The sequence below is a fragment of the Oncorhynchus tshawytscha genome, linkage group LG02, assembly GCF_018296145.1.
Source record: "Oncorhynchus tshawytscha isolate Ot180627B linkage group LG02, Otsh_v2.0, whole genome shotgun sequence".
NCBI classification, from domain to species: Eukaryota; Metazoa; Chordata; class Actinopteri; order Salmoniformes; family Salmonidae; genus Oncorhynchus; species Oncorhynchus tshawytscha.
Window position 1 is genome coordinate 39,094,524 of NC_056430.1, and position 27,442 is coordinate 39,121,965.

The 27,442-nt window shown below is 43.7% G+C and overlaps 1 protein-coding gene across 6 annotated transcripts in view; it reads left to right on the forward strand.

Moving 5' to 3' along the window:
- Positions 1-26,060, forward strand: part of LOC112215735 (engulfment and cell motility protein 2) — a 33,822-nt gene extending 7,762 nt beyond the window's left edge. The window contains exons 3-23 of one of the 6 annotated variants that reach the window (XM_024375065.2): positions 6,431-6,531; positions 7,351-7,391; positions 8,776-8,848; positions 10,144-10,194; positions 12,594-12,763; positions 13,143-13,242; positions 14,023-14,174; positions 14,480-14,558; positions 18,878-18,913; positions 19,333-19,383; positions 19,525-19,647; positions 19,760-19,879; positions 20,042-20,146; positions 20,312-20,420; positions 20,662-20,798; positions 21,040-21,203; positions 22,204-22,316; positions 22,487-22,594; positions 22,937-23,019; positions 24,032-24,109; positions 24,256-26,060. In XM_024375065.2, the coding sequence (XP_024230833.2) occupies positions 6,454-6,531; positions 7,351-7,391; positions 8,776-8,848; positions 10,144-10,194; positions 12,594-12,763; positions 13,143-13,242; positions 14,023-14,174; positions 14,480-14,558; positions 18,878-18,913; positions 19,333-19,383; positions 19,525-19,647; positions 19,760-19,879; positions 20,042-20,146; positions 20,312-20,420; positions 20,662-20,798; positions 21,040-21,203; positions 22,204-22,316; positions 22,487-22,594; positions 22,937-23,019; positions 24,032-24,109; positions 24,256-24,456 (2,172 nt within the window). In that variant the 5' untranslated portion in view covers positions 6,431-6,453 and the 3' untranslated portion in view covers positions 24,457-26,060. The other 5 variants (XM_024375075.2, XM_024375084.2, XM_024375094.2 and 2 more) reach the window with 5 other exon arrangements.
- The last annotated feature ends 1,382 nt before the right edge of the window (positions 26,061-27,442 follow it).

Genomic DNA, 27,442 nt, shown 5'->3' on the forward strand with positions numbered 1-27,442 from the left:
CCAGGACCTTAATGCTTCTTACGAAGCCACTCCTTCATTGCCCGGGCGGTGTGTTTGGGATCATTGTCATGCTGAAAGATCCAGCCACGTTTCATCTTCAATGCCCTTGCTGATGGAAGGAGGTTTTCACTCAAAATCTCACGATACATGGCCCCATTCATTCTTTCCCTTACACGGATCAGTCGTCCTGGTCCCTTTGCAGAAAAACAGCCCCAAAGCATGATGTTTCCACCCCCATGCTTCACAGTAGGTATGGTGTTCTTTGGATGCAACTCAGCATTCTTTGTCCTCCAAACACGACGAGTTGAGTTTTTACCAAAAAGTTATATTTTGGTTTCATCTGACCATATGACATTCTCCCAATCTTCTTCTGGATTATCCAAATGCTCTCTAGCAAACTTCAGACGGGCCTGGACATGTACTGGCTTAAGCAGGGGGACACGTCTGGCACTGCAGGATTTGAGTCCCTGGCGGCGTAGTGTGTTACTGATGGTAGGCTTGTTACTTTGGTCCCAGCTCTCTGCAGGTCATTCACTAGGTCCCCCCGTGTGGTTCTGGGATTTTTGCTCACCGTTCTTGTGATAATTTTGACCCCACGGGGTGAGATCTTGCGTGGAGCCCCAGATCGAGGGAGATTATCAGTGGTCTTGTATGTCTTCCATTTCCTAATAATTGCTCCCACAGTTGATTTCTTCAAACCAAGCTGCTTACCTATTGCAGATTCAGTCTTCCCAGCCTGGTGCAGGTCTACAATTTTGTTTCTGGTGTCCTTCGACAGCTCTTTGGTCTTGGCCATAGTGGAGTTTGGAGTGTGACTGTTTGAGGTTGTGGACAGGTGTCTTTTGTACTGATAACAAGTTCAAACAGGTGCCATTAATACAGGTAACGAGTGGAGGACAGAGGAGCCTCTTAAAGAAGTTACAGGTCTGTGAGAGCCAGAAATCTTGCTTGTTTGTAGGTGACTAAATACTTATTTTCCACCATAATTTGCAAATAAATTCATTAAAAATCCTACAATGTGATTTTCTGGATTTGTTTTCTCATTTTGTCTGTCATAGTTGAAGTGTACCTATGATGAAAATTACAGGCATCTCTCATCTTTTTAAGTGGGAGAACTTGCACAATTGGTGGCTGACTAAATATTTTTTTGTCCCACTGTATCTCCTAACTTTTGCCACACATGGAGGCTCTGACTGTAGCCTATTGCCACTTTGACTTATGATTGGCCAACAATAAGCTACACACGTCACGCTCCACTCTCATGAAAAAGCAAGAGCAGCAGCATAAATAATACAATTTCTCTTTCTACTGCACCGGTCTCGTTCGAATCTGTACGGCCGTTCTGGACAAGTCAGTTAAAATTACACATACCCAAGACCTGTGAAAATCAGGTCAGACCCGTGACATTATTTAGAATTCTGGATCCGGTCCTGCATTGGGTCTTGAGTTTTCGAGTACAGGTGGATGGATCTGTGAAGACCTCTAGTCAGTGACTTTCGGACTGGGAATGGACGATTCTGTCCGAAATGGCACCCTGTTCCCGATGTAGTGCACTACTTTTGACCAGAGCTCTAATAGGCCCTAGTTATTCCCATTTGGGACTGGGAATGGACTTCTCTTATTTATACCCCCAGACAATAGCAGCATTGTGGCCCAGATGATGTGTCATGGCAGGAGTTCCTGTCTGGCAAGGTTAAGTTAGCCATTACATTGTGCCTGGTCTTCCGGCGTCTATTTTCATGTTGTTGTTGATGTTTGGCCACAAATGCACTGACGGTGGGGTAGTGTGTCAAGAAAAACATGTTGTCTGTGAAATGAAAAAATAGAAATTACTTTGAGAATTAAACCCTCACAAAGAATCCCCAACGCTTTTGATGTGTTCTTATAAACCGTTTGTGTAATTGTATGCAGCAGTGAAACATGGTTCATTAGCATATGCTTTTGTGTATAACAGTGTGGTTAACTTTACAGGTCTGTTTTTCTTGTTCTTTCATTTGTGGATGTGGTGGGTTATAGTGAAGTCAGAGTATCTGAATGTGCTCTGATGAGCTGTCCTGCACTTGCCAGTCTTGGACTAAATTCTTCTAAGTATTTTTCTGCAGCATTTTCACAGCCTTTTTAGGCAGCCTGTTGCACAATGCCCCATTCATCATTCCAAGCCAAGTCTCATCACTGATTGTTGTTTGACTTGGTGTTCTCATTTAGCTAAATTCCCCTATCCTTCCTACCAGGCAAGTCTCCTCATGTATGGATATTATTGCCTGATTTGAGAGAAGAGGAAATACTTTATCAAAAGGCAGTATTGAATTGGATCCAGCTTGTTATTAGAGGTGTTACGAATGGAATTACATTTTCCTCAAGAAAGTAAACAAGTGTTTTCACAGACCATTTAAGAGTTGATCATTAGGCTACTACTGCAGATTATGAATTTAACTTTGTCTTTGCAGTACAGGATATATTCAGTAGAATCAATTGATCATCAACTGAAATGCTTGAATTTATTAGTTCATGGTCCCTGAAATTGTTTGCTGTGAAAATATCCGTATTGAAACTCAGGTGTCCTCAGAGAACCAAGGCAAGCAAACAGACACTTTTAAACCATGTCCACACACCATCTGATCTCCAGCCAGAGTCAGGGCCGGATTACTGAACAGGCACGCAAAGAAAACAATTCTGAAGTTTTGGGGGGCCGAGATAGCATATGATAGCAAAATGTGTACAATTGCAGGAAATTAACTTTATAACTGCAATGTATTTCATGCCAAATGTGAACAAAAGCATGAACTGAGCTGTATAACAGCCCCCGGAGACAGGAGAGGGAAATCCCCCCCCCCTCCAAAAAGCCCCCTACCCTTCTCTTCTCCCCCTACCGCCCAATACTCAACAAAAAATGTTGGTTACAGCTATTTGGCATCTGCCCAGTGCAGTGACAAGCACTGCTTGATTATGTGTTGTGTGGTTCCCCAAGTAAAATGCCCGCTCTTGGCACTGATTTCTACTGCTTTGACGCGCACTCTCATCTGTCATCACACGACGCCAGCCGAGTGCGGAGCAAAGAATCCCTGTGGATTTAGAATAGGGAGGCTAGCAGGGGTATACCTGATGCTGGTGCTGTTGTATCTGCAGTAGATCGGGGAGCTGTGCTAAACCAACCCCAGCCCACGTACAGGTTCTAGGGCTCCTGAGTGGGAGGACTGAGCCTGCCAGAGATGTGGATGTATGAAACTTGCTGTTTCTCACTACCCCAGATTGTGTGTGTGTGTGTGACTGCATTCACATTTTCTGTAAAGAAATGCGCAGAAAGATTCTCAGTCCGTAGGCATCTGAATACAATGTCGATGAATGAGAATGTTTTGATTTTTTTCTGGCAGTAACATCAGAGAATACCACCCTATAGTGGAGTTTCCCATATATTCATTTAGCTGCAGCTTTTAAAGGAATAGTGCAATGTTTTGGCAATTTACGCTCTGTTTAAAAAAAATACACTTTTTTTACTCATGGATACCATTGTTATGCCTTTGCATGCAGTTTGAAGGAAGTTGCTAACTAGCATTAGCACAATAACTGGATCTCTATGTGAACAGCTAGCATGCTGGATGTCTACAGGTGTGGTCAGCAACAGGCGAGGGGGGGATTTTTTGGTAAAAATACTAAAATCACCAGAAATTCAGCTAAAACTTTGTTTAATTTAGTTAATCTGTTCACCTACTATTCCAACGAATAAAAGAGCCATGTGATTGTGTCTCAATGCAATCGAGGTGTAAAATGATTACTTTCAAATACAATCTTTTTTTTGAGTTTGGTGGTGGTCAATTTGCAGTGTACAAATTATTATAACTGTTACGGACCCCCGACCTTCCCTCCATCAAAAATTGTCCTGTGGCTGAATCAGTTGCCTACCGCTGGACTACAGGAACAGCTAGCATGCTAGCTAGATCTGAATGAATGAAATATTCTTATTAAATACTTTTTTCTTTACATAGTTGAATGTGCTGACAACAAAATCACACAAATGATCAATGGAAATCAAATTTATCAACCCATGGAGGTCTGGATTTGGAGTCACACTCAAAATTAAAGTGGAAAACCACACTACAGGCTGATCCAACTTTGATGTAATGTCCTTAAAACAAGTCAAAATGAGGCTCAGTAGTGTGTGTGGCCTCCACGTGCCTGTATGACCTCCCTACAACGCCTGAGCATGCTCCTGATGAGGTGGCGGATGGTCTCCTGAGGGATCTCCTCCTAGACCTGGACTAAAGCATCCGCCAACTCCTGGACAGTCTGTGGGACATGATATCCCAGATGTGCTCAATTGGATTCAGGTCTGGGGAACGGGCGGGCCAGTCCATAGCATCAATGCCTTCCTCTTGCAGGAACTGCTGACACACTCCAGCCACATGAGGTCTAGCATTGTCTTGCATTAGGAGGAACCCAGGGCCAACCGCACCAGCATATGGTCTCACAAGGGGTCTGAGGATCTCATCTCGGTACCTAATGGCAGTCAGGCTAGGCTACCTCTGGCGAGCACATGGAGGGCTGTGCGGCCCCCCCCAAAGAAATGCCACCCCACACCATGACTGACCCACCGCCAAACCGGTCATACTGGAGGATGTTGCAGGTAGCAGAACGTTCTCCACGGCGTCTCCAGACTCTGTCACGTCTGTCACATGTGCTCAGTGTGAACCTGCTTTCATCTGTGACGAGCACAGGGCGCCAGTGGCGAATTTGCCAATCTTTGTGTTCTCTGGCAAATGCCAAACGTCCTGCACGGTGTTGGGCTGTAAACACAACCCCCACCTGTGGACGTCGGGCCCTCATACCACCCTCATGGAGTCCGTTTCTGACCGTTTGAGCAGACACGTGCACATTTGTGGCCTGCTGGATGTCATTTTGCAGGGCTCTGGCAGTGCTCCTCCTTCTCCTCCTTGCACAAAGGCAGAGGTAGCGGTCCTGCTGCTGGGTTGTTGCCTTCCTACGGCCTCCTCCACATCTCCTGATGTACTGGCCTGTTTCCTGGTAGTGCCTCCATGCTCTGGACACTACGCTGACAGACACAGCAAACCTTCTTACCACATCTCGTATTGATGTGCCATCCTGGATGAGCTGCACTACCTGAGCCACTTGTGTGGGTTGTAGACTCTGTCACATGCTACCACTAGAGTGAAAGCACCGCCAGCATTCAAAAGTGACCAAAACATCAGCCAGGAAGCATAGGAACTGAGAAGTGGTCACCACCTGCAGAACCACTCCTTTATTGGGGGTGTCTTGCTAATTGCCTATAATTTCCACCTGTTGTCTATTCCATTTGCCCAAGAGCATGTGAAATTTATTGTCAATCAGTGTTGCTTCCTAAGTGGACAGTTTGATTTCACAGAAGTGTGATTGACTTGGAGTTACATTGTGTTGTTTAAGTGTTCCCTTTATTTTTTTGAGCAGTGTATTTCAGATGGTGTCAACATAGTTGCATTTTGGAGTAGAATGTATTTTTCAAAAGCCACCAGAAGTGACCTTCTCAGTCGTTCTACAAAAAAAATTCTCCCAGGATGCATGTGCCCTGACCCCCGCAGGAAAGAGCACAAACCTCACCCCCCTCCCCTGCTGTCTTTGCCACCGCTGCTGAAAAAAATCCTAGAGAAAACTGCATCGAAAGACAGACAAAACAATGTGTGTTTTAACAAGACACGGGATGTTTTTCTTTGTCAAATCTGGTTGGTTTTAGTGCGTGTCTATTTCTGGCAGCGACAGAGCTGGAGTCTAGTTCAGGCTACAAGATGCATAATATCAGCCTGTTTTCTACTCGGTGGTGCAGGGCTTTGATGTTGAAAACCCCTGGGCACTGATATTTAGAAGACTTTTTCTCCCCATCGTTGGGCTTGTCCATCAGGCTGTTGAAATGCCCTTTTGAAGTGGATGTAGGTAATAGCTAAACAAAGTGTGGTGCTACCTACCACAGGTAATACATCTGAGGATTTAATGGCATTGATAGCTGATACCTTAAGCCACTGCAGCTGTAAAAGCTGTCCTGGGCCCATCTTTTTACATTAACATGTCCTCTTAAAAACAACATTTTGTCATGTGGGGAAAGCTTTACCAAAGATGGGCTTTGACAAACTGGACTGTAATGAGAAAAAATTGAGTGATGTTGTTGCTAAAATGTACATTTAAGAGGGGTGTACTTGTCTGACCTTGTGCCAATGATAAGGAACAGGCTTTCTAGAATACTTTTCGACAGGCGTCATAGTGTTTTTAAGCCACAATTGGCTTTAACTATGAAATGTAAAAATTGCTGTCAAACCTTCATACCAACATAATGTGATTATGGTGACATATGTAATAATATAACATGGTGGCAGACATGGGATCCCTATATCTAACAGTGTAACAGTAATAAAGGGCTCTCATCTTCTCTGTGATGTCTGTCCTCCAGTGGCGTGTGAGAGGACAGCAGCCATGCCACCCCACTCTGACATCGTCAAGGTGGCCATTGAGTGGCCCGGCGCCAACGCCCAGCTCATCGAGATTGACCAGGTCAGTGCCCGTCTACCCCCCACCCCTAAAGGACAAGACATACCAACATGAATGTCGGTCATGCGCAGTAGAATACCTGCTTGGTATCGGCGAACAGTGTCGATTCAACGTGTAGGATCGTCTGGAAATTAACAGAAAAATGAGAGCCGATGTTCTGTGGTCAGAGGCGATAGGACGGCCACTGTGCTCGGCTGCTGATTGTGTTGGTTGGTCTTGTCCTTAACAGCATCAATCCTCCACTCTGTCTACTCAACCAAACATTTTATAGAAGTCTATTTTCCCGGTGCCGGAGACTTTAAACTCCAGAGACTCCATGTTAAATAATTGTAGGGAAAAGACATCTACAGTATGTTTCTGCTCAGACCAGCATAAACTACTGAGATTTTGTTGGTAAGTCTAGCACATCTTTCGACTCTCAGCATGAACTGTAATGTATGTTGCCGGCAATGACATGAAAACAAATCCATCAACGTTTGTTTTCCACTGAATGCCAAGCTAGGCAAGGAATGAGAACCATTGTTGAAGTTACTTTAGGGCAGCGTTTCCCAAACTCGGGCCTGGGGACCAACAAGGGGTGCACGTTTTGGTTTTTGCCCTCGCACTACACAGCTGATTCAAATCGTCAAAGCTTGATGAGTTCATTATTTGAATCAGCTGTGTAGTGCTAAGACAACCAAAACGTGCAACCCTTGGGGTCCACAGGATTGCCTTTGTAAAGCTCTGCTATAGGGCCTTTTTATGACCAATCGGCAACTTTCCTGTGATTCCAGTGGCTTTGCAGAGTTTGACTGTTTTTTTTTGTCTGTTTTGTGTTTGCAGAAGAAGCCTCTGTCCTCTATCATACGGGAGGTGTGTGATGGGTAAGCACCAGGTCCACACCCAGCTGTTTCTGCTCACGCTGGAGATAATGGCCGCACAATGTTTACGACTGATTTATATATGTGTGTGATATGAGCACACACAGACACACACACCCTGCGTTCACTTATGTAAGATTAGTGCTAGCTAGACAGACTTAGTTAGGGCCAAATGTATAGCAGGTCCATATTGAGAACACACAAAGGAACATTAGTAAGAGCCATTACACATGGACTGGATCACACATGAGTTTCATTACAATGACAGAATTCTTATTATAAAATGACTTCTTTAAGGGTCTATATATATTCTATATTATAATATATTACCCTGTGTAGAAATGGAACAGTTTGTGCCTGTTGGAATACTGCAGAACGTTCTGCTCAAAATACAAAAAATGTAATTTGAATGCTTTCTACAATCTTGCTCCATCATAGCCATTGATTCACTACGCTATATTATCACATAAGTTTAGAATTCTATTGCATTCAAAGATGTTGGATATCATTCTTCACTTTTGAGGTGCAGATATTTCTACAATAACATACAAGGCATTTCAGTGTTATCTCCAGATACACATAAATGCTGTGGTACTCCACCTTTTGCTTGGCTCCCGAGTGGCGCTGCGGTCTAAGGCACTGCAAGAGGAGTCACTGCAGTCCCTGGTTCGAACCCAGGCTGCATCACATCTGGCCGTGATTGGGAGTCCCATTGGGCGGCGCACAATTGGCCCTGGGTAGTCAGTCATTGTAAATAAGAATTTGTTCTTAACTGACTTGCCTAGTTTTTATTGCGCTTACTCACATACCACTGCCAATAAACACACACCTCTAGCCAATACACTAAAGGAGGTATAATGGCTCATAGATGGGGGCCAGACTTGAACTTTTAATGTGTTTATATACTTATGTAACCATTTAGACCCCCCTCGAGTGCCTCCTCCCATTGCCTTTCCATTTCCTCTCTCTTGTCTCCTGGTCCACCTTGTCTGTCTATGATTACTGAGACTTTTCCTACCTCGCTACTTCTCCTTATCCCTCTCTCTCCAGTGCTTCCTCCTACTCTCTTGCTCTCCCTCTCGCATCTGAATGTATTTTTTTTGCCCACTGAATATCACCCTGTACAATCTTCTCCATCTGCTTCTCTTGCAAATAGAAATGCTTGAGGCTCCGATAATGACTTTTATTAACCTTATGCACATGGTATGCATTTTCTGTAGGGTGGAAAAACAAATGCACAGCATTACAGTAGGTCTTATTGAGATACGTGTGGGTTTAGCTTCTGCCTGCCTCCATGTTTAGGGAGGTCAGTGCACTCTGGTATTGAGTGGAAAATTGGTGAATTCATTCACCTAGTTTTCAATTGATTTTGTGCGTCTGTCCACAGCTGGTCTCTGTCTGGCTCTGAACAGTTTGCCCTGCGTTACGCTGACGGTCCTCAGCTCTACATCACTGAACAGGTGAGCCTCAACACCTTGGCAGAATTCATTACTATAATACACTACGTGGTTCCTTAGTTAATATGTTACTGTTAGTACACTACATGACCAAAAGTATGTGGACACCTTTTTGTCGAACATCTCATTACAAAATCATGGGCATTAATATGGAGTTGGTCCCCTCCTTTGCTGCTATAGCAGCCTCCACTCTTCTGGAAATGCTTTCCATCAGATATTGGAACATTGCTGCAGGGACTTGCTTCCATTCAGCCACGAACATTAGCGATTAGGGCTGGCTCGCAATCGGCATTCAAATTCGTCCCAAAAGTGTTTTGATGGGGTTGAGGTCAGGGCTCTGTTCAGGCCAGTCAAGTTCTTCCACACTGATCTCGACAAACCATTTCTGTATGGACCTCTCTTTGTGCACAGGGGCCATTGTCATGTGAAAACATGAAAGGGCCTTCCCCAAACTGTTTGCACAGAATTGTCTAGAATGTCATTGTAACCTGTAGCGCTAAGAGTTCACTTCACTGGAACTAAGGGGGCTTGCCCCAAACATGAAAAACATCCTACTCCACCAAACTATACAGTTGGCACTATGCATTGGGGCAGGTAGCATTCTGGCATCCGCCAAACCCAGATTCGTCTGTCGGACTACCAGATGGTGAAGCGTGATTCATCATTTCAGAGAATGCGTTTCCACTGCCCCAGAGTCCAATGGTGGCGAGCTTTACACCACTCCAGCTGAAGCTTGGTGATCTTAGGCCTGTGTGCGGGTGCTCGGCCATGGAAACCCATTTCATGAAGCTCCCAACAAAGTTATTGTGCTGACTTTGCTTCCAGAGGCATTTTGGAAATCGGTCATGTGTGTTGCAACCGAGGACAGAAGATTTTACGTACTTCAGCACTCGGCGGTCATTTTCTGTGAGCTTGTGTGGCCTACCACTTCGCGGCTGAGCCGTTGTTACTCCTAGACGTTTCTACTTCACAATAACAGTTGACCAGGGCAGAAATTAGACAAGCTGACTTGTTGGAAAGGTGGCATCCTATGACAGTGCCATGTTGAAAGTCACTGAGCTCTTCAATAAGGCCATTCTACAGACAATGTTTGTCTATGGAGATTGCATGGTGGTGTGCTCGATTTTTATACACCTGTCAGCACGAGTGTGGCTGAAATAGCCGAATCCACTCATTTTAAGAGGTGCCCACATACTTTTGTGTATATATAGTGTATGTCATATCACCAATATGAAGTTGTTGTTGTTGCTACAGCATCATGCTGTGGTAGTAGCAATGTTCACCATCTTTCTTTCCAGAGCCGTAGTGAAATGAAGAATGGGACCATCCTTCGATTAGCCATATCTCCCGTGAGACACTTTCTCTTCTTGTACATGCAGTTATTTTCATTTTTTTCAAGTAAATTACCAGTATTTCTTAGGTATATTTTATTAACTCTAAATAGTGACTGCAATGCTCATAGTTTCACCAATGATAAACAGGGAGAGGCTATACAGACATGCCTGGTGCCCAAAATTGATAACCTATGTCGCGCAGTGAGAGTTGAGTGTGGACTAATGGATTCGGTTCAGTCAGTCATCCTGATGAGCCCTCCTCAGCTAGCTAGTTTATGCTTGTGGCTAGAAACTTCAGTGAGAATGTGAAACTTGTTTGCCAAAGTTGGGACTTGGGAGTGTTCAGAATTATTCAGTTTTTATTGGACTACATAATCAACAAATGTGCTTTAGCTGCCTGTCACCCTTGCCTGATATTAGCTATACTATAGCTACTTCCCTAAAAATGAGTTACTGCAGGACAGCCAGAAAGTACTGACCCTACCTTTACGCTTGTTTACACTGAGCTGCACTGGGGTTGGAATGCAATCATGCTTACATTAAGACACCGAGGAGCCGGCATGAGATATGGGTCGGAAAATGTACCTCAATTCAGGGATGGGATATCAAATAAAAAATGTATTTGCCACTGTACTCCACACTGCCGCATAGACAAGATTGAAATACTGCTGCTTTTCCGGGAAAACTTCCCTTTCTGTCCTCATGCTAGCTAGCAGTAGCCACCGCTGCCAATTTTGGAATGGCAGTGTCAGCCAATCAGCTCCTTTGTTGTTTGTGACATAATGGCTACTGGTAGCTAGCATGAGGATGCAAAGGGCAGTTTTCGGGAAAAACTTGCAGTATTTCAATCTTAGCAATGGAGCAGTGTAGATAATTGTACAATTTTGGAGTACCGTGGTATATCCCATCCCAGCATTAAGGTACGTCTTCAGACCCATATTGCTCGTCGGCTCCACGGTGTCTTAATGTAACCATGAATGCGTTCTGACCCCCGTGCAGCTCAGTTTAAACGAGCGTAAGGGTAGGTCGGTATCTTCTGGTAGGCTTGGGTGGTATATCATATACCTGGTTATTTGGAAAAAACCATGGGATGGTTTTTCAATACCTTCAAAATGATTTATTAGACATTTTTGAATAAATCTGAATATTTGTAGCTACTTTTTAACTTAATACCTGCAGTCAACTTGTGCAATACTTTAGGAGATAAAGCAGGGTGTGTTCTTCATTTCACCTGTCACATTATTTTACATTATGAAGCTTACCGTAGTTTCTCAGAACAGTTGAGCCAGTCTGTTTGTAAATAGCACAACGGGAGACGGCGGGAGCTGGTGAGTCTATAGTGTTCTATATCGGCGAGGCTCTGTTGTGCAGTGTACATGGGGTGATGAACTTACACTTGTATTCAATTCACTACTAAATGTTTGCCATCAGATATCTTATAATGGCTTTCTGCCAGAAGTCAATGAGCTCTGGATGAGTTATCTGTACAGCTTACATTTTTCCTTATGCTTCCTACTAGTGTTTTTTTTTAAATCCGTTCTTCTCCTCTGTGCTCCGTGTACACATTCTGCTCTTCCTTATGACATTCGGTAGCTAGTAGCTATGCTTGTATAATTTATGAGCTGTTTTTTCCTGTCTTTGGGATTAGTTTATGTTCGTTTTCGCTCATTAGCATTTAGCTAAAAGCATCTTTGTGATTTCGCTATTAGTTTGTGCTCATTTTGTTAGCATTCTGGTAAGAGGCCCAATGGTCATCCTGATAGTTACAGCAAGTTATTTCTCGTGTAGGCTGCTATCCTACTCAAAAATATAATAGAGTATTGAACAAATTGGCTAATGCTAGCGACGTTATACAGCTGCCCGGTGACGAAACTATTGCCCAGTGGGAAGCAACAGTGGGAAGCAGTGAAGCGCCTCGGTACAACATACAACACCGTTGCATTGGTCATTCACACAGGCTTGCGTTAGCTAATTGGCATGTCACGGTGACTTCCAGATGGTGAACAATACTAAGTTATTTATCCCTCGCCCATCAAAAATAAACACAACTTTCTTTTACAAGTTTTAACTAGCGCAGTGCTGTTGTTGCCAGATAGCCAGCATAAACTAGCTAGCTGGAAAGGGCTTATCAGAACGACTGACTGAACTGAATCCATTAGTTTCCACTCTGCTCTCAGCTGAGTGACATGTCATCAAGTTGGGCACCCGACGTATCCGTATAGCCTCTCCCTAATAAACAGATCAAAAACATGGCAGCTGCTTTAGACTAACCCTATTGCTGACTTATACGTTTCGGTCGCTGCCTACATGTATCAAGCTAATGTAGTCGTTGAGGTAAACCAGGTAAAAAAAAAAACTGTCAATAATGGCCAACATTGCCTTGCCTGACCCCCCCACCCACCCACCCACAATAGGCCCGTGCAGCACGGCAGCTCCTGGACAGGATCCAGTCTCATGGCATAGATGCCCGCCTGGAGGCCCTGAAGGAGCTGGCCAAGCTGTCAGCTGACCCCACCTTTGCCACAGAGTTCATCAACATGGAGGGCATCGGGACCCTGGCGCGCCTGGTGGAGAGCGGCACCCAGTGAGTCTCATGCAGTGTATGGTGAACTGCCACTAGACACTGATCCTGGGTCAGTTTTGCATTTTCCCCACTAATGATTAAGGTAAGAATTGGGCGAGGGGAAGCTGATCCTAGATCTCTACCTACGGGGAAACTTCACTCCGGAGCGAGTCTCATTATGGTCTCGTACAGACAGACAAACCATGTTGTAGGGTACATACCACACCACAGCCCTTGGGCTACTTCTACTGGCTACTAGAAGCCTTTCTAGATATGGTTGCCGTAGGCTAACACTGATTGCCCTATACTGATACCTTGCTGTTTGTGGCTGCAGTTGTCTTGCTTCTTTTCCCCATCAGTTGGTGAGTGTTGTCCTCTGACTCTGGTCTCCTCTCATCAGCTTTGGAGAGATGCTGGCCTTCACACTCACTGCCTTCCTGGAGCTGATGGACCATGGAATAGTGTCCTGGGACCTCATCTCTCTGTCTTTCATCAAACAGGTCAGAATCCATACCTGCCTCAACTAAACAGTTCAGGCTGCATATATTGGAAATGCTATTCCCTATACAGTGCACAACTTTTGACCAGGGTGCATAGAGCTCTGGTTAAAAGTGCACTTCATAGGGAAAAGAAAGTGCACTTCATAGGGAATACGGTGCCATTTCGTACGCAGACACTCAACATAACACTTGTCATATAAGGAAGCCACTGTCAGATTCCTACACCATCCACAATGGAAGTAAGACTCAATGTATTTCTGACTTATTTTGATGGAACTTGGCCCTATACAGTGTGTGAACTATCTTTCTCAGTTTGAACACTGGTAAATGAGTTTGGGTGGGTTCAGTAGTTTGAGGCCTTTCTCGAAGTCCTCCCCCATGTTTTTTTTTCTTCTCTTTTCTTTAATTACTTGACCTTCAACACCTCACTGGTTGCCAGAACTGAGTGGGTTGCGGTTACCTAGCAACCCCCCATGTTATTTGGAGCTCTTTCAGCTGAATTGTCTGTGAAGTTTTCACCCTGATGAAGTCCTCTGAAGTGCTGCACAGCAACAAGCACTGTAGAATTTAGATACATCGTTTTCTGTAGGCTGTGCGTTTATGCACAAGTATGGATATTATTCATTTTTTTGTCCACTGTATGTCATTTGATAGACCTACTTTTCAAGTCCTAGTCTTGAGTTTTCAAATCTACTTCCATAAACCAAGTTGTAATCAAGAAGACCCTAGATTTATGTGTCCATTTTAATGGAGTATTTCCCTCCTATCCTGTCTGGTCAGATTGCGGGCTATGTGAACCAGCCGATGGTGGATGTGTCAATCCTGCAGCGCTCTCTGGCCATCCTGGAGAGCATGGTCCTCAACAGCCACAGCCTCTACCACCGGGTGGCGCAGGATATCACTGTTGGACAGCTCATCGGACACCTGCAAGTGTGAGCACACACACACGCACTGGGGCCTCCCACATACAGCTATGTGGGGGATGTAGTCGAAGTTAGTTTGTAGAAATGTAGTGGCGTAACTTACTAATGTCGGTGGAATCAAACGTAGATGACGAGCCTTGCCTTGCTACGCAACCTTATGACTAAGCTTAGAAGTGTAGAACCCCAGACTAATGCTATCTGAGTACTGTATTAATACATTTAACCAGCTGCTACTTTAGTTTTTGTAACCATGTGAGAATTCCTAGAACCAGATGCTTCTAACTGGTGTTGCTGTGTCTGATATGCCTTTTTAGATCCAATCAGGAGATCCAGACGTATGCCATCGCACTCATCAACGCCCTCTTCCTCAAGGCACCGGAGGATAGACGGCAGGTCAGTGCAGTACCTGCTCACCAATACACCGAAAGGGTACCCTTGCAATATACACTACATAACCAAAAGTATGTGGACACTAGGGCTCTTACGGTGACCGTATTCCCGCCACACTGGCCGTCATGAGTCATGACGGCAGTCAAATTCCACTTGACCATTTAGTCATGGTGATTAGGCTTCTCCAAGCTCTGATGCTGCTGATGGCTATTAGTAGCCTACCAAACCTGCCTGGTACTCAGCTCTCTATAGTCCCTCTAATCACTCTGACATCAATGCAAATGTAATTGAAAATCTAATTTAACACTTCATGAGAGCCCATGAGCTCATGTTGCGCAACATTTCAATAGGCTATGCAATTGCATGAGAAAACAGAGTGATGGCCTCTACTAAAAAGAGGATCCCACCAGATTTCTATAGACTAGACCTACTATATTTATTTCTCAACTTTTCTAATATTAAGCACATTGCTTCTCTTTACAACAGGAGTATAGCCAACCTGCCTGGCATGAAAATTAACCACGGAAAAAGCATCCTCCATTCGCTAATTAGTTGCATAGATGGCGCATTTTTTTTCCACTGACCCAGTTTCGAGACATGATAATGGTCCATTCTAAATTTAAAACAAATTTCACACACATATTATTTAGTATATGTAAAGGCAATATTGAATCAAGAATATTGTGATGGGTGACAATATTAGCCTATCACTTTGTGAATGATATATTATCACTTGTGAATCATGCCCAGCTGTTGCGCATGTTGTTTTTTTTGTGAGACTTTTTCCAACTGAAAGTCACACACCTCATATAGCCTAGACCATAGGCCTACAGTGCCTTCGGGAAAGTATTCAGACCCCTTGACTTCTTCAACATTTTGTTTAGTTACAGCATTATTTTAAAATGGATAAAAAATAATCCTAAGCAATCTACACACAATACCCCATAATAACATCGAAACAGGTTTTTAGAATTTTAGCAAATTTATTAAAAATAAAAAGCAGAAACCTTATTTGCATAAGTATTCAGACCCTTTGCTATGAGACTCGAAATTGAACTCCGGTGCATCCCGGTTCCATTGATCATCCTTGAGCTGTTTCTACAACTTGATTGGAGTCCACCTGTGGTAAATTCAATTGATTGGACATGATTTGGAAAAGCACACACCTGTCCATATAAGGTCACACAGTTGACAGTGCATGTCAGAGCAAAAAGCAAGCCATGAGGTCAAAGGAATTGTCTGTAAGCTCCGAGAAAGGATTGTGTTGAGGCACAGATATGGGGAAGAGTAACAAAACATTTCTGCAGCATTGAAGGTCCCCAAGAACACAGTGGCCTTCATCATTCTTAAATGGAAGAAGTTTGGAACCACCAAGACTCTTCCTAGAGCTGGCCACCCGGCCAAAGTACAACCATCTCTGCAGCACTCCACCAATCAGGTCTTTATGGTAGAGTGGCCTGACTGAGTTGGAGTTTGCCAAAAGGCCTCTCAGACCATGAGAAACATGATGCTCTGGTCTGATAAAACCAAGATGGAACTATTTGGCCTGAATGCCAAGCGTTACTTCTGGAGGAAACCTGCCACCATTCCTACGGTGAAGTGTGGTGGGGATAGCATCATGCTGTTGGAATGTTTTTCAGAGGCTGGTACTTCCAATATCTGAATCAAAAGCATTAGTGAGTTCGGAACACACTAGCTCACTAACTGTGAGCTAGTGTGGCCTACCACTTCGCGGCTGAGCCATAGTTGCTCCAATATGTTTACATTTCACAATAACAGCACTTACAGTTGACAGGGACAGTCACCACCACAAAGACAACAGTGTTAAAATGAGGCTTTACACAACAGACTAGAGCTTTGTTCAATAAATCCTGTAGTACAGTGTTTCCCAACCCTGCTCATCGAGTACCACCAACAGTACACCTTTTTATTATAACCCTTGACAAGCACACCTGATTAAACTTGTCAACAAGCCCTTAATGAGCTGAATGAGGTATGTTTGTCCAGGGCTACAACACAAATGTGTACTACTGCTGTAGTAGATGGCTTCCTCTCCAATACAATGTAGAGGACTCATGCAATAAACGTGGTTGCATGAAGATAATGTAAACGTGTGAAAAGTAATTTCTATACCCTCTTTTTCAGGACAAACATACCATACCAGTTTAACATATTTATTCACACAAAACAAAATACATTTTTTTTTAGTAAGGCAACAATTTATACAGACGATTTATATATGAATACCATATGTACAGTTGAAGTGGGAAGTTTACATACACCTTAGCCAAATACATTTAAACTCAGTTTTTCACAATTCCCGACATTTAATCCTAGTTAATATTCCCTGTTTTAGGTCAGTTAGGATCACCACCATTTTAAGATTGTGAAATGTCAGAATAATAGTAGAGAGAACAATTTATTACAGCTTTTATTTCTTTCATCACATTCCCAGTGGGTCAGAAGTTTACATACACTCAATTAGTATTTGGTAGCATTGCCTTTAAATTGTTTAACTTGGGTCAAACGTTTCAGGTAGCCTTCCACAAGTGTGCTCGATTTTATTTACCTGTCAGTAACGGGTGTGGCTGAAGTAGCCAAATCCACTCATTTGAAAGGGTGTTCACATACTTTTGTGTGTATATATAGTGTATTTACACTGAACCATGGTCACTCATACATGCATAGCACCTACAGTGCCTTCAGAAAGTATTCACACCCCTGAACTTTTTCCACATTTTGTTAAATTGGTTTTTTTGTCACTGGCCTACACACAATACCCCATCTTGTCTAAATGTGTACAAATCAATGAATGATAATGAAAAGCTGAAATGTCTTGAGTCAAGTATTTCATCCCTTTGTTTATGGCAAGCCTAGGTAAGTTCAGGAGTAAAAATGTGCGTAATAAGTTGCATGGACTCTGATATTAGTGTTCAACATGATTTCTGAAAGACTACCTCATCTATGTACCACACACATACAATATATAACGTCAAGCAGTGAATTTCAACCACAAAGACCAGGGAGGTTTTCCAATGCCTTGCTAAGAAGGGAATATATTGGTAGATGGGTATACAAAAAAAATGCAGACAGTGAAATATCCCTTTGAGAATGATGAAGTTATTAATTACTCTTTGGGTGGTGTATCAATATACCCAGTCACTATAAAGATACAGGAATCCTACCTAACTCAGTTTGCCAGAGAGGAAGGAAACATCTCAGTGATTTCACCATGAGGCCAATGGTGACTTTAAAACAGAGTTTAATGGCTGTGATTGGAGAAAACTGAAGATGGATCAACAACATTGTAGTTACTCCACCACACTAACCTAATTGACAGAGTGAAAATAAGGAAGCCTGTACAGAATACAAATATTCCAAAACATTCATCCTGTTGGCAACAAGTCACCTAAAGTAATTACGTTTTGTCCTGTATACAATGTGTTATGTTTGGGACAAATCCAACACATTACTGAGTACCACTCCATATTTTCAAGCGTAGGTGGCTGCATCATGTTATGGGTATGTTTGTAATTGTTAAGGACTGGGGGAAAAAATAAACTATGGTGCTAAGCACAGGCTAAATTCTAGCGGAAAACCTGGATCAGTCTGCTTTCCACCAGACACTGGGGGATAAATGTACTTTTCAGCAGGACAATAACCTAAAACAAGGTTTCCCAAAGTCGTTCCTGTGCAGTCCCTGAGACGACCAGCCCTGAGAGGGTGGAGAGGAGGATTTCATGCTTCATGGTGTCAGCCTGAGCTCTCTCAATTAGCCTCTAGAGCAGGGTTCCAGCCCGCTGGCCCAATTTTATTTGACCCCCCCCCCCCCAAATTTTGTGAGCAAAAACAAAGTATTATAAAAAAAAGTGTATTTTTTATTGTTCTAGTTTTTGCTAAAATCATCAAGAAATCATCTCAAAGTGATTAGGAAATCTGTTCCCAAGTATTTCCATTAATAGAGGCAAAGGCCTATGTGATCGTGTCCAAATGTTATCAAGGTTTGAAATTATTCTGTTTTTGTCATGCTATATCTGTTTGGGATTCTTGAGGTCAATTTGCAGTGTACGAATTATTTATGACCATGATCCGGCTCCCCCGCAATCCGCTCAAGGACATCGCTGTGTCATGTCACATACTGTACTGTTGTGCTCCATGTTGCCATGCCATATCGTGCTGTACCTTACTGTACCATGCTGTTACTGTGCATGCTGTATCTTGTGATGTATGCCTGTATCTCGTGAACCATGTATAAGTGTGCACTATTTGTTTCCATTGCCATTGCCATCACCGGGAACCCCTCCCAATCCACCCCCTCTCAGGAAGAGCATAATAACCCCCTGGACCAGCGGCTCACTGTGAGTACACTTCATCCCACAATCCTTCGCTCCATCCTCTCCGCCCCCTCTTCCCTCTGATCCATAGAGAACCATGGGCTGCCACCCTCATAGTTCAATCCACTCAGATGAAGTCAGTGGGGAAGAATACAGTATGCAATCTTGTCATAGTAACTCTGGGTCCCTATAGTGGTAGCAGCTGCGTTCTGCACTATTAGACATCTCACTGGTGATGACGTCTATGATGATGTGACCCCCCACACACACAATAAATATGGAATTGTAACAGTTATGAACCCATCCAGGGCCTAGTGATTTGACTGTGAGCCTTTCCTCAAATGAGCCTTTTGATATTGTTGTCTGGTAGTAAGCTTATTGCCTAGCTGTTCCATACTGGCCTTGCTTTTGAGGCTCACTGTATTTGTCTATTTCCCTCTCAGGAGATGGCGAGCACCCTGGCCCAGAAACACCTACGATCCATCATCCTCAATGTGAGTTTCGGGGAAAGCATGAGTGTACTTGTCTTGGAAAACCGGTCACAACCGAACATCCCTTCATAATAACATGATGCTTTCTAAACAGTACAGATGGAGAGGTGCTGCTGCTCCTAATATGTGTGTCATCTTTCGCAGCACGTTATCCGAGGCAACAGACCAATCAAAGCCGAGATGGCGCACCAGCTCTACGTGCTGCAGGTACTGACCTTTAACCTTCTGGAGGAACGCATGATGACCAAGATGGATCCCAGCGACCAGGTAAAACAACCAGAAGCAGTTTTGCTTTTTGTATTCCCTGAGTCTTTCACCTCAACCCTTTTCACCCTCATACCGTTTGATGTTTTTAAGTTCTGCGCTCATCCATTTCCAGGCCCAGAGGGACATCATTTTCGAGTTGCGCAGGATTGCGTTTGACGGGGAGAACGACCCCAGTGGCACGGAGAAGAGAAAGGCCATGTACACCAAGGACTACAAGATGCTGGGCTTCACTGTGAGTCCAGCTAGTGGGTTGCTTTCATCTGTATAACTGCTCTCTAGAGAGGTTGTTTGGGTCGGAGAGTGAGTGGATGTGTTAAAACGGTTGTTTGGGGTCATAAAGGGATTGCTATGGGTCTGTCCTTGTCATAGACTCACCTGTCGGTTGTTTCTCCAGAACCATGTGAACCCTGCCATGGACTTTACGCAGACCCCTCCAGGGATGCTGGCCCTGGACAACATGCTCTACCTGGCCAAGCTGCACCAGGACACCTACATCAGGGTGTGTGTGTGTGCCATTTTAAGACAGAGCCTGTACCACACTCTCCAGTGAAGGTTTTCTGTGACAAAAAGTTCTGAACAAATACATTTTATATTTCAAATGGTAGCACTTGAGTTTTCCCGAGTGTGACCATATATATATATGTGTGTGTGTCACTCACATCAGATTGTTCTGGAGAACAGCAGCCGCGAGGACAAACACGAGTGTCCTTTTGGTCGCTGTGCCATCGAGCTCACTCGTATGCTGTGTGAGATACTACAAGTGGGAGAATTGCGTGAGTACACTTCTCGCAGATGGACACCACACATTACGATGGCTTTAAGGCGGACGTGACATTCAAGGAAGCCTCAATCTTTTTGGGGCTTCTCCAAGCTAATCAGAGTGGCCAACCTCATTCATTTTTAATGTACTTGTATCCTCAGAGGGATAACTGATGTATAATTTTTCAGGACAACCTCATGCATTATAATAAGTATTCGATGGTGTGTGTGTGTGTGTGTGTTCCTTCTCTCCAGCCAACGAGGGCTGCAATGACTACCACCCCATGTTCTTTACTCACGACCGGGCGTGGGAGGAGTTCTTCTGCGTCTGCATCCAACTGCTCAACAAGACCTGGAAGGAGATGAGGGCCACGGCTGAGGACTTCAACAAGGTCAGAGTTCATCTACCGGAGTCAGTTGATCACTTGGTTACTTAGGACTTTGGCCATTAATGACTCCTATCCATCCCACTTTGTTTATCTGGTTGACTCTGGTTGGTAAAGGAAAAGCTGATAACTCGCATGGCTTCAATGTAATGTAACAAGTGCCAATGTTTCGACAACTAAGCTGCCTTAATTTATCAGGGTTTTCACTAAATGTTTGACTCTGGTTGTTAACCCATTGGTTGGCCAGGTGATGCAGGTGGTTCGGGAGCAGATCACCCGGGCTCTGGCCATGAAGCCCTCGTCCCTGGACCATCTGAAGGGTAAACTGCGAGGCCTCAGCTACTCTGAGATCCTGCGTCTGCGCCAGTCGGAGAGGATGAGCCAGGACGACTTCCAGTCACCACCCATTATGTCAGTCCCACATCCACGTTAACTTTTTGACTTTGTCCATCAGATTAGTCTGCCTTTGTGTTTGGGTTTAACCCCTTGTGTCAGTATTTTAGCCTCTCTTCAGACTTTGTTTTCATTTCAAAAGTTTCATGGTACTGTATGACAGGATTAGGGTCAATTCCATTTAAATTCAGGAAGGAAACTATGGAGCCCCTTAGGGGTCAAGGTGGAGAAAAAAACTGCCAGGCTAATCCATTCCCTTGTTTTTTTTAATCCATTTCTTCGGATTCTTTATTCGTTCCCTCAGTTTATTCCTGATTTGTGTAGCTCTAAGCCTAAAAACAGCATTCTCCTCATGTAGGCTACCATGACAGCCCCACATGGCCGATAACATATTGCAGCCTAACTATAATTCTATTTAGTCAATTACATGCTTCAAATGGTGATGATCACTGACCATTCAATAGCTTATTTCCAGTTTCAGTGCTTTCATATGCCTCCGGGTCATATGGGCAAATAGGTAACGGGTGTGCAAAACCCATGAAGTAGGCTAGGTAGGCTAACACTGAAACTGGAAATAAGCTATTGAATGGTCAGTGATCATCACCATTTGAAGCATGTAATTGACTAAATAGAATTATATTTAGGCTGCAATATGTTATCGGCCATGTGGGGCTGTCATGGTAGCCTACATAAGGCGATGAAAAAAAAATCTGTGAACGGATACAAAAACAGAGGGAACAAATACAAAATCCAGAGGGAATGGATAAAAACAGTGGGACCGGATTAGCCTGGCTGTTTTTTTTTCTTTCTCCACCATGACCACTAAAGGGGCTCTGTGGGACACTGAAATTCCAATTGCACTTTTTTTCTCATTGAAAAGCATTCAGGAAAATTGGAATTTCAGTTTACGTTCTGAGTTGACTCCCACCCTGCTCTATGAACAATATAGGTTAGTTAGCGCGTGTGTGTTTTGGTTGCTGTTCAATGCTAACAGACCTATGTGAGTGTTGTGTTGCAGTGAGCTACGCGAGAGGATTCAGCCAGAGATCCTGGAGCTGATCAAGCAGCAGAGGCTCAACCGCCTGTGTGAGGGAAGCTGCTTCCGCAAGCTGGGCAACCGCCGCAGACAAGGTGGGCACACAGACTTAAATAAACAAAGTGATAGGAGCAAGAGCAGTGTGCGGGTTTTCTTTTAAAAAGCATTATTCCTACGCACCTGGAACAAGATACGTTTTTGAATATTTGCTGAGCACTACCTTTCTGTGTTTTTTTTCACTGCCGTCATCTTTTGTCCTCCTCAGAGAAGTTCTGGTTCTGCCGCCTGTCTCTGAACCACAAGGTGCTGCACTATGGAGATCTGGACGAGTCTCCCCAGGGGGAAGTGCCCCTTGAGCTGCTCACCGACAAGAGTGAGTCTCCTGGCTGCAACTCTGTGTCTCCCCCCACTCACTCTCAGTGATGGGGTCACCGTGACCTGTGCAATCGTGACTATTTGAGATTCGAGTGAGGTTGCCTATCAAAAGGCAAGCTAATCAGGTGAAGTCTCATTGAACATGGAGAGGCATTAGCTCTGAGCTGATGTTGCACAGATTCACTTGTCGTCTGGAGGGCAGACGATCCAGTCAAGTGTTACGACTGACACTGACTGATCCACATCACACCTAGGTCAGTGGAACTGTGTAGTGGTTGACTTAGATAAATGCCTGTTCATCTCGTCTTAATTTCCTGCTCTTTGTCGTCTTCCCCTTCAGTCCCCGTGTCTGATATCAAGTCTGTGGTGACGGGGAAGGACTGCCCCCACATGAAGGAGAAGAGTGCACTGAAACAAAACAAGGTAGGCTACTGTGGCCTCTTATCAGCAGAGTGCATCCCAAATGGTAACCTATTCCCTATATACTGCACTACTTGGATATAGGGTGCAATTTGGGACATAGACCTGTTGGTGTGATGTCTGTTAGCATGACTGATATGTAGCTACGAGCCCTACCTCTTCTTCAGCTCAATGGTTATGGAGTATCTAGGGAGTTTCTCACTCCTCCGTCCTCTCCTCGACTCCTCCGTCCTCTCCTACGTGACCTGGAAACCAATAAGTGGTCTCCATATGTATGAGAGTGTCAGTTCGTTAATATGCCAACAGAGGACTTTGCTCCTCTTCTCGATTGCCATCTCCAGCGGAGGGTACTCCGGTGTATCCTACTGCGGGAAGACTTTTGAATTCTGCCACATCCCCTTTAAAACAGCTGTTTTCTCAGATGAGAAAAGCATGTACACATTTAAAAGCTATATGTAACTGTGTTGCTTCTGTCCCTCTCCTTGCCCCGGCCTGGGCTTGAACCAGGAACCCTCTGAACACATCAACAACTGCCTTCCATGAAGCATCGGTACTATTCCCTCCACTAAAAGCCGCGGCCCTTGCAGAGCAAGTGAAACAACTACTCCAAGGTCTCAGAGCAAGTGACGTCGCTGATTGAAACACTACTAGCGCACTCTGCTAACTAGCGAGCCATTTCACACCGGTTACATATACGCTACTTATCCTTTTATCTATAAAATAGCACAACTAGCTACATTTATTTTTCTCTTTACACATGTTTTGGGATTCCACCTCCTGTAAACGTCATTTGTCTGATAATGTGCTAAAGAAGGAGTCTCATTTCATACAAGCCCATTTGTTTTCACGTTTCCTCGTCTCCTCTCCTCGATGACCTTTTTCAAAAAGGAGGTGAGGAGAGGACAGAGGAGAGGATGCGAGGAAATCCAATTGAGATTCTCCACATCATCCTAGTGCACTGTATGATGTTTATATTAGAGGTTTGGACATGAGGTGTGCTCTCTTGTTTGGGTAGGAGGTTTTAGAGCTGGCCTTCTCCGTCCTGTACGATCCTGATGAGAACCTCAACTTTGTGGCCCCCAACAAATATGAGGTGAACGGCATGTTTAACCCCTCAGAATTAATAACTCTGAAGACATGATCTGCGTTGTATGTGAGGGCATACCGCAAATGTACTGTCTTATCTGACCCGTGCTCTCTATTTGCTTTGTGTGTTGTGTGCGTGCCTGTACTGAGCAGTACTGTGTCTGGACTGATGGGCTGTGTGCGTTGCTGGGCCGAGAGATGGGCAGTGACCTCACCCGCAGCGACCTGGACACGCTCATCTCCATGGAGATGAAGCTCCGCCTCCTGGACCTGGAGAACATCGCCATACCCGAAGCCCCTCCCCCTGTGCCAAAAGAGCCCAGCACTTACAACTTCACCTACAACTACGGCTGAGGGGTGTGTGTAAGGCCGGTTTGTGTGAGAGAGCTGGGCCGTATTTGTGTTAGTGTGTGTGGGGCACGATTGCGTGTGTGTATTTGTGTGTAATAAGACGAAGGAAACCACTCATCCCCTAGCCACTTAATCTTGAAATCAACATCACTTGTCTGATACTCTGAAATCCAACTGCCCACAAATAATCCAGGCAGGCTACGTAACACTAGACAACAAAATGTTCCATTGTATTTTTTAAAAAAAATCACCGTTATGGTACATGCTTGATAGGAACCTGAAAGTTAATATTTTGTTTCGTAATTCATCACTTCATGGCCGTACCAACTTTTTTTGTTAAATAAGCTCTGTGTGTTTTGAACAGTTACAGCTGAGGCCCAATATTGCTTCATGCATCGTCATAATAGAACCAGATCTGTTTGAACTGACACATCACGGCCCAGGGTCTTTTCCAAGGTGTTGTATTCAAGCCACTCCCCGTGTCTGTTCATCCTCTAATTCAGTACTAATCAATATTATTGATGTTTGTTATGCAGAATCTGATTATATTTTTGTAAATGACTGTGAACTCAGACTCTGCTTTGAAGAGAAGGAACATTAACGTTCTAGCAACCTACTAATTTGACTTTAAAAAATTGTGGTTTAGGGCACAAAAGATTGAGCTAGGTATTAAACTGACAGAGGTATCAGAGAACGCAGTAAGCCATTTGATGGCTTATCACATATTTGTCTTCTATAATTATTATACTTTGCACAGTCAAACTCTGTTGCCAAATGGTGATCTGTATGTGGAGACATTTAACACTATACAAAATGGACCTTTCACCACGCAAACACTCTGAAGTCACATATTCTCTGGAATTATTAGGTTAGGAGATGGCCAAAATGCCTCGTAACATAAATCCTCAATGGTCAAGGTGTCAAATATTGAATAATGTGTTTTTGTTGTATCTTGCACTGCTGATAAAAGTAACAAGAAATGTGCTCAGTATATGCTATTGGAGTTTGGTTACACTGTACGTAAATGAATAGGATTCAGTGGTCTTGTATTGCAAGTTATTTGTAAAGGGGTTCTGATATTTGATGTCCCATTGTTCATAGTACACAATCTAAAAGGGATGTTATGTCAAAGACATCACTGTCAAAAGCTTGTAGCTGCTTAGAGAATTCTACAAAATGCCACATTGAACAAAGTCGGGTTGCTAATGGACACCCCAACAGTATGGAGACTTCTGAAGAGGCTTAAGCATTAGGTACTCTTTAACATGACATGCTAAACCATGACCGTGTTCAGGCTAGTGCTGTTAGTGAATGACATGTTAGTCATGAAATACATTTACAGTTGAAGTCGGAAGTTTACATACACTTAGGTTGGAATCATTAAAACTCGTTTTTCAACCACACCACAAATTTCTTGTTAACAAACTATAGTTTTGGCAAGTCAGTTAGGACATCTACTTTATGCATGACACAGGTAATTTTTCCAACAATTGTTTACAGACAGATTATTTCACTTGTAATTTACTGTATCACAAATCCAGTGGGTCAGAAGTCTACATACAATAGGTTGACTGACCTTTGAAGAGCTTGGAAAATTCCAGAAAATGTCATGGCTTTAGAAGCTTCTGATAGGGTAATTGACATCATTTGAGTCAATTGGAGGTGTACCTGTGGGTGTATTTCAAGGTCTACCTTCAAACTCAGTGCCTCTCTGCTTGACATCATGGGGAAATCAAAACAATTCAGCCAAGACCTCAGAAAAAAAAATGGTAGACAATTTCCAAATGCCTGAAGGTACCACGTTCATCTGCACAAACAATAGTACACAAGTATAAACACCATGGGACCATGCAGCCGTCATACCGCTCAGGAGGGAGACGTGTTCGATCTCCTAGAGATGAACGTACTTTAGTGCAAGAAGTGCAAATCAATCCCAGAACAACAGCAAAGGACCTTGTGAAGATGCTGGAGGAAACCAGTACAAAAGTATCTATATCCATAGTAAAACGAGTCCTATATTGACATAACCTGAAAGGCCGCTCAGCAAGGAAGAAGCCACTGCTCCAAAACCTCCATAAAACAGCCAGACTACGGTTTGCAACTGCACATGGGGACAAAGATTGTACTTTTTGGAGAAATGTCCTCTGGTCTGATGAAACAAAAATGGAACTGTTGGCAATAATGACCATCGTTATGTTTGGAAGAAAAAGGGGGATGCTTGCAAGCCGAAGGACACCATCCAAACCGTGAAGCGCGGGGATGGGAGCATCATGTTGTGGGGGTGCTTTGCTGCAAGAGGGACTGGTGCACTTCACAAAATAGATGGCATCATGAGGCAGGACAATTATGTGGATATATTGAAGCAACATCTTAAGACATTAGTTAGGAAGTTAAAGCTTGGTCGCAAATGGGTCTTCCAAATGGACAATGACTCCAAGCATACTTCCAAAGTTGTGGCAAAATGGCTTAAGGACAACAGAGTCAAGGTATTGGAGTAGCCATCACAAAGCCATGACCTCAATCCTTTAGAAAATGTGTGGGCAGAACTGAAAAAGCGTGTGCGAGCAAGGAGGCCTACAAACCTGACTCCGTTACACCAGCTCTGTCAGCAGGAATGGGCCAAAATTCACCTAACTTATTGTGGGAAGCTACCAGAAATGTTTGACCCAAGTCAAACAATTTAAAGGCAATGCTACCAAATACGAATTGAGTGTATGAACTTCTGACCCACTTGGAATGTGATGAAAGAAATAAAAGCTTAAATAAATAATTCTCTGTACTATTATTCTGACATTTCACAATCTTAAAATAAAGTGGTGATCCTAACTGACCTAAGACAGGGAATTTTTACTAGGATTAAATGTCAGGAATGTTGAAATTTTGAGTTTAAATGTATTTGGCTAAGGTGTATGTAAACTTCCGACTTCAACTGTACGTATGGTATTCATATATAAATCATTGTCTGTATATATTGTTGCCTTACTAAAAA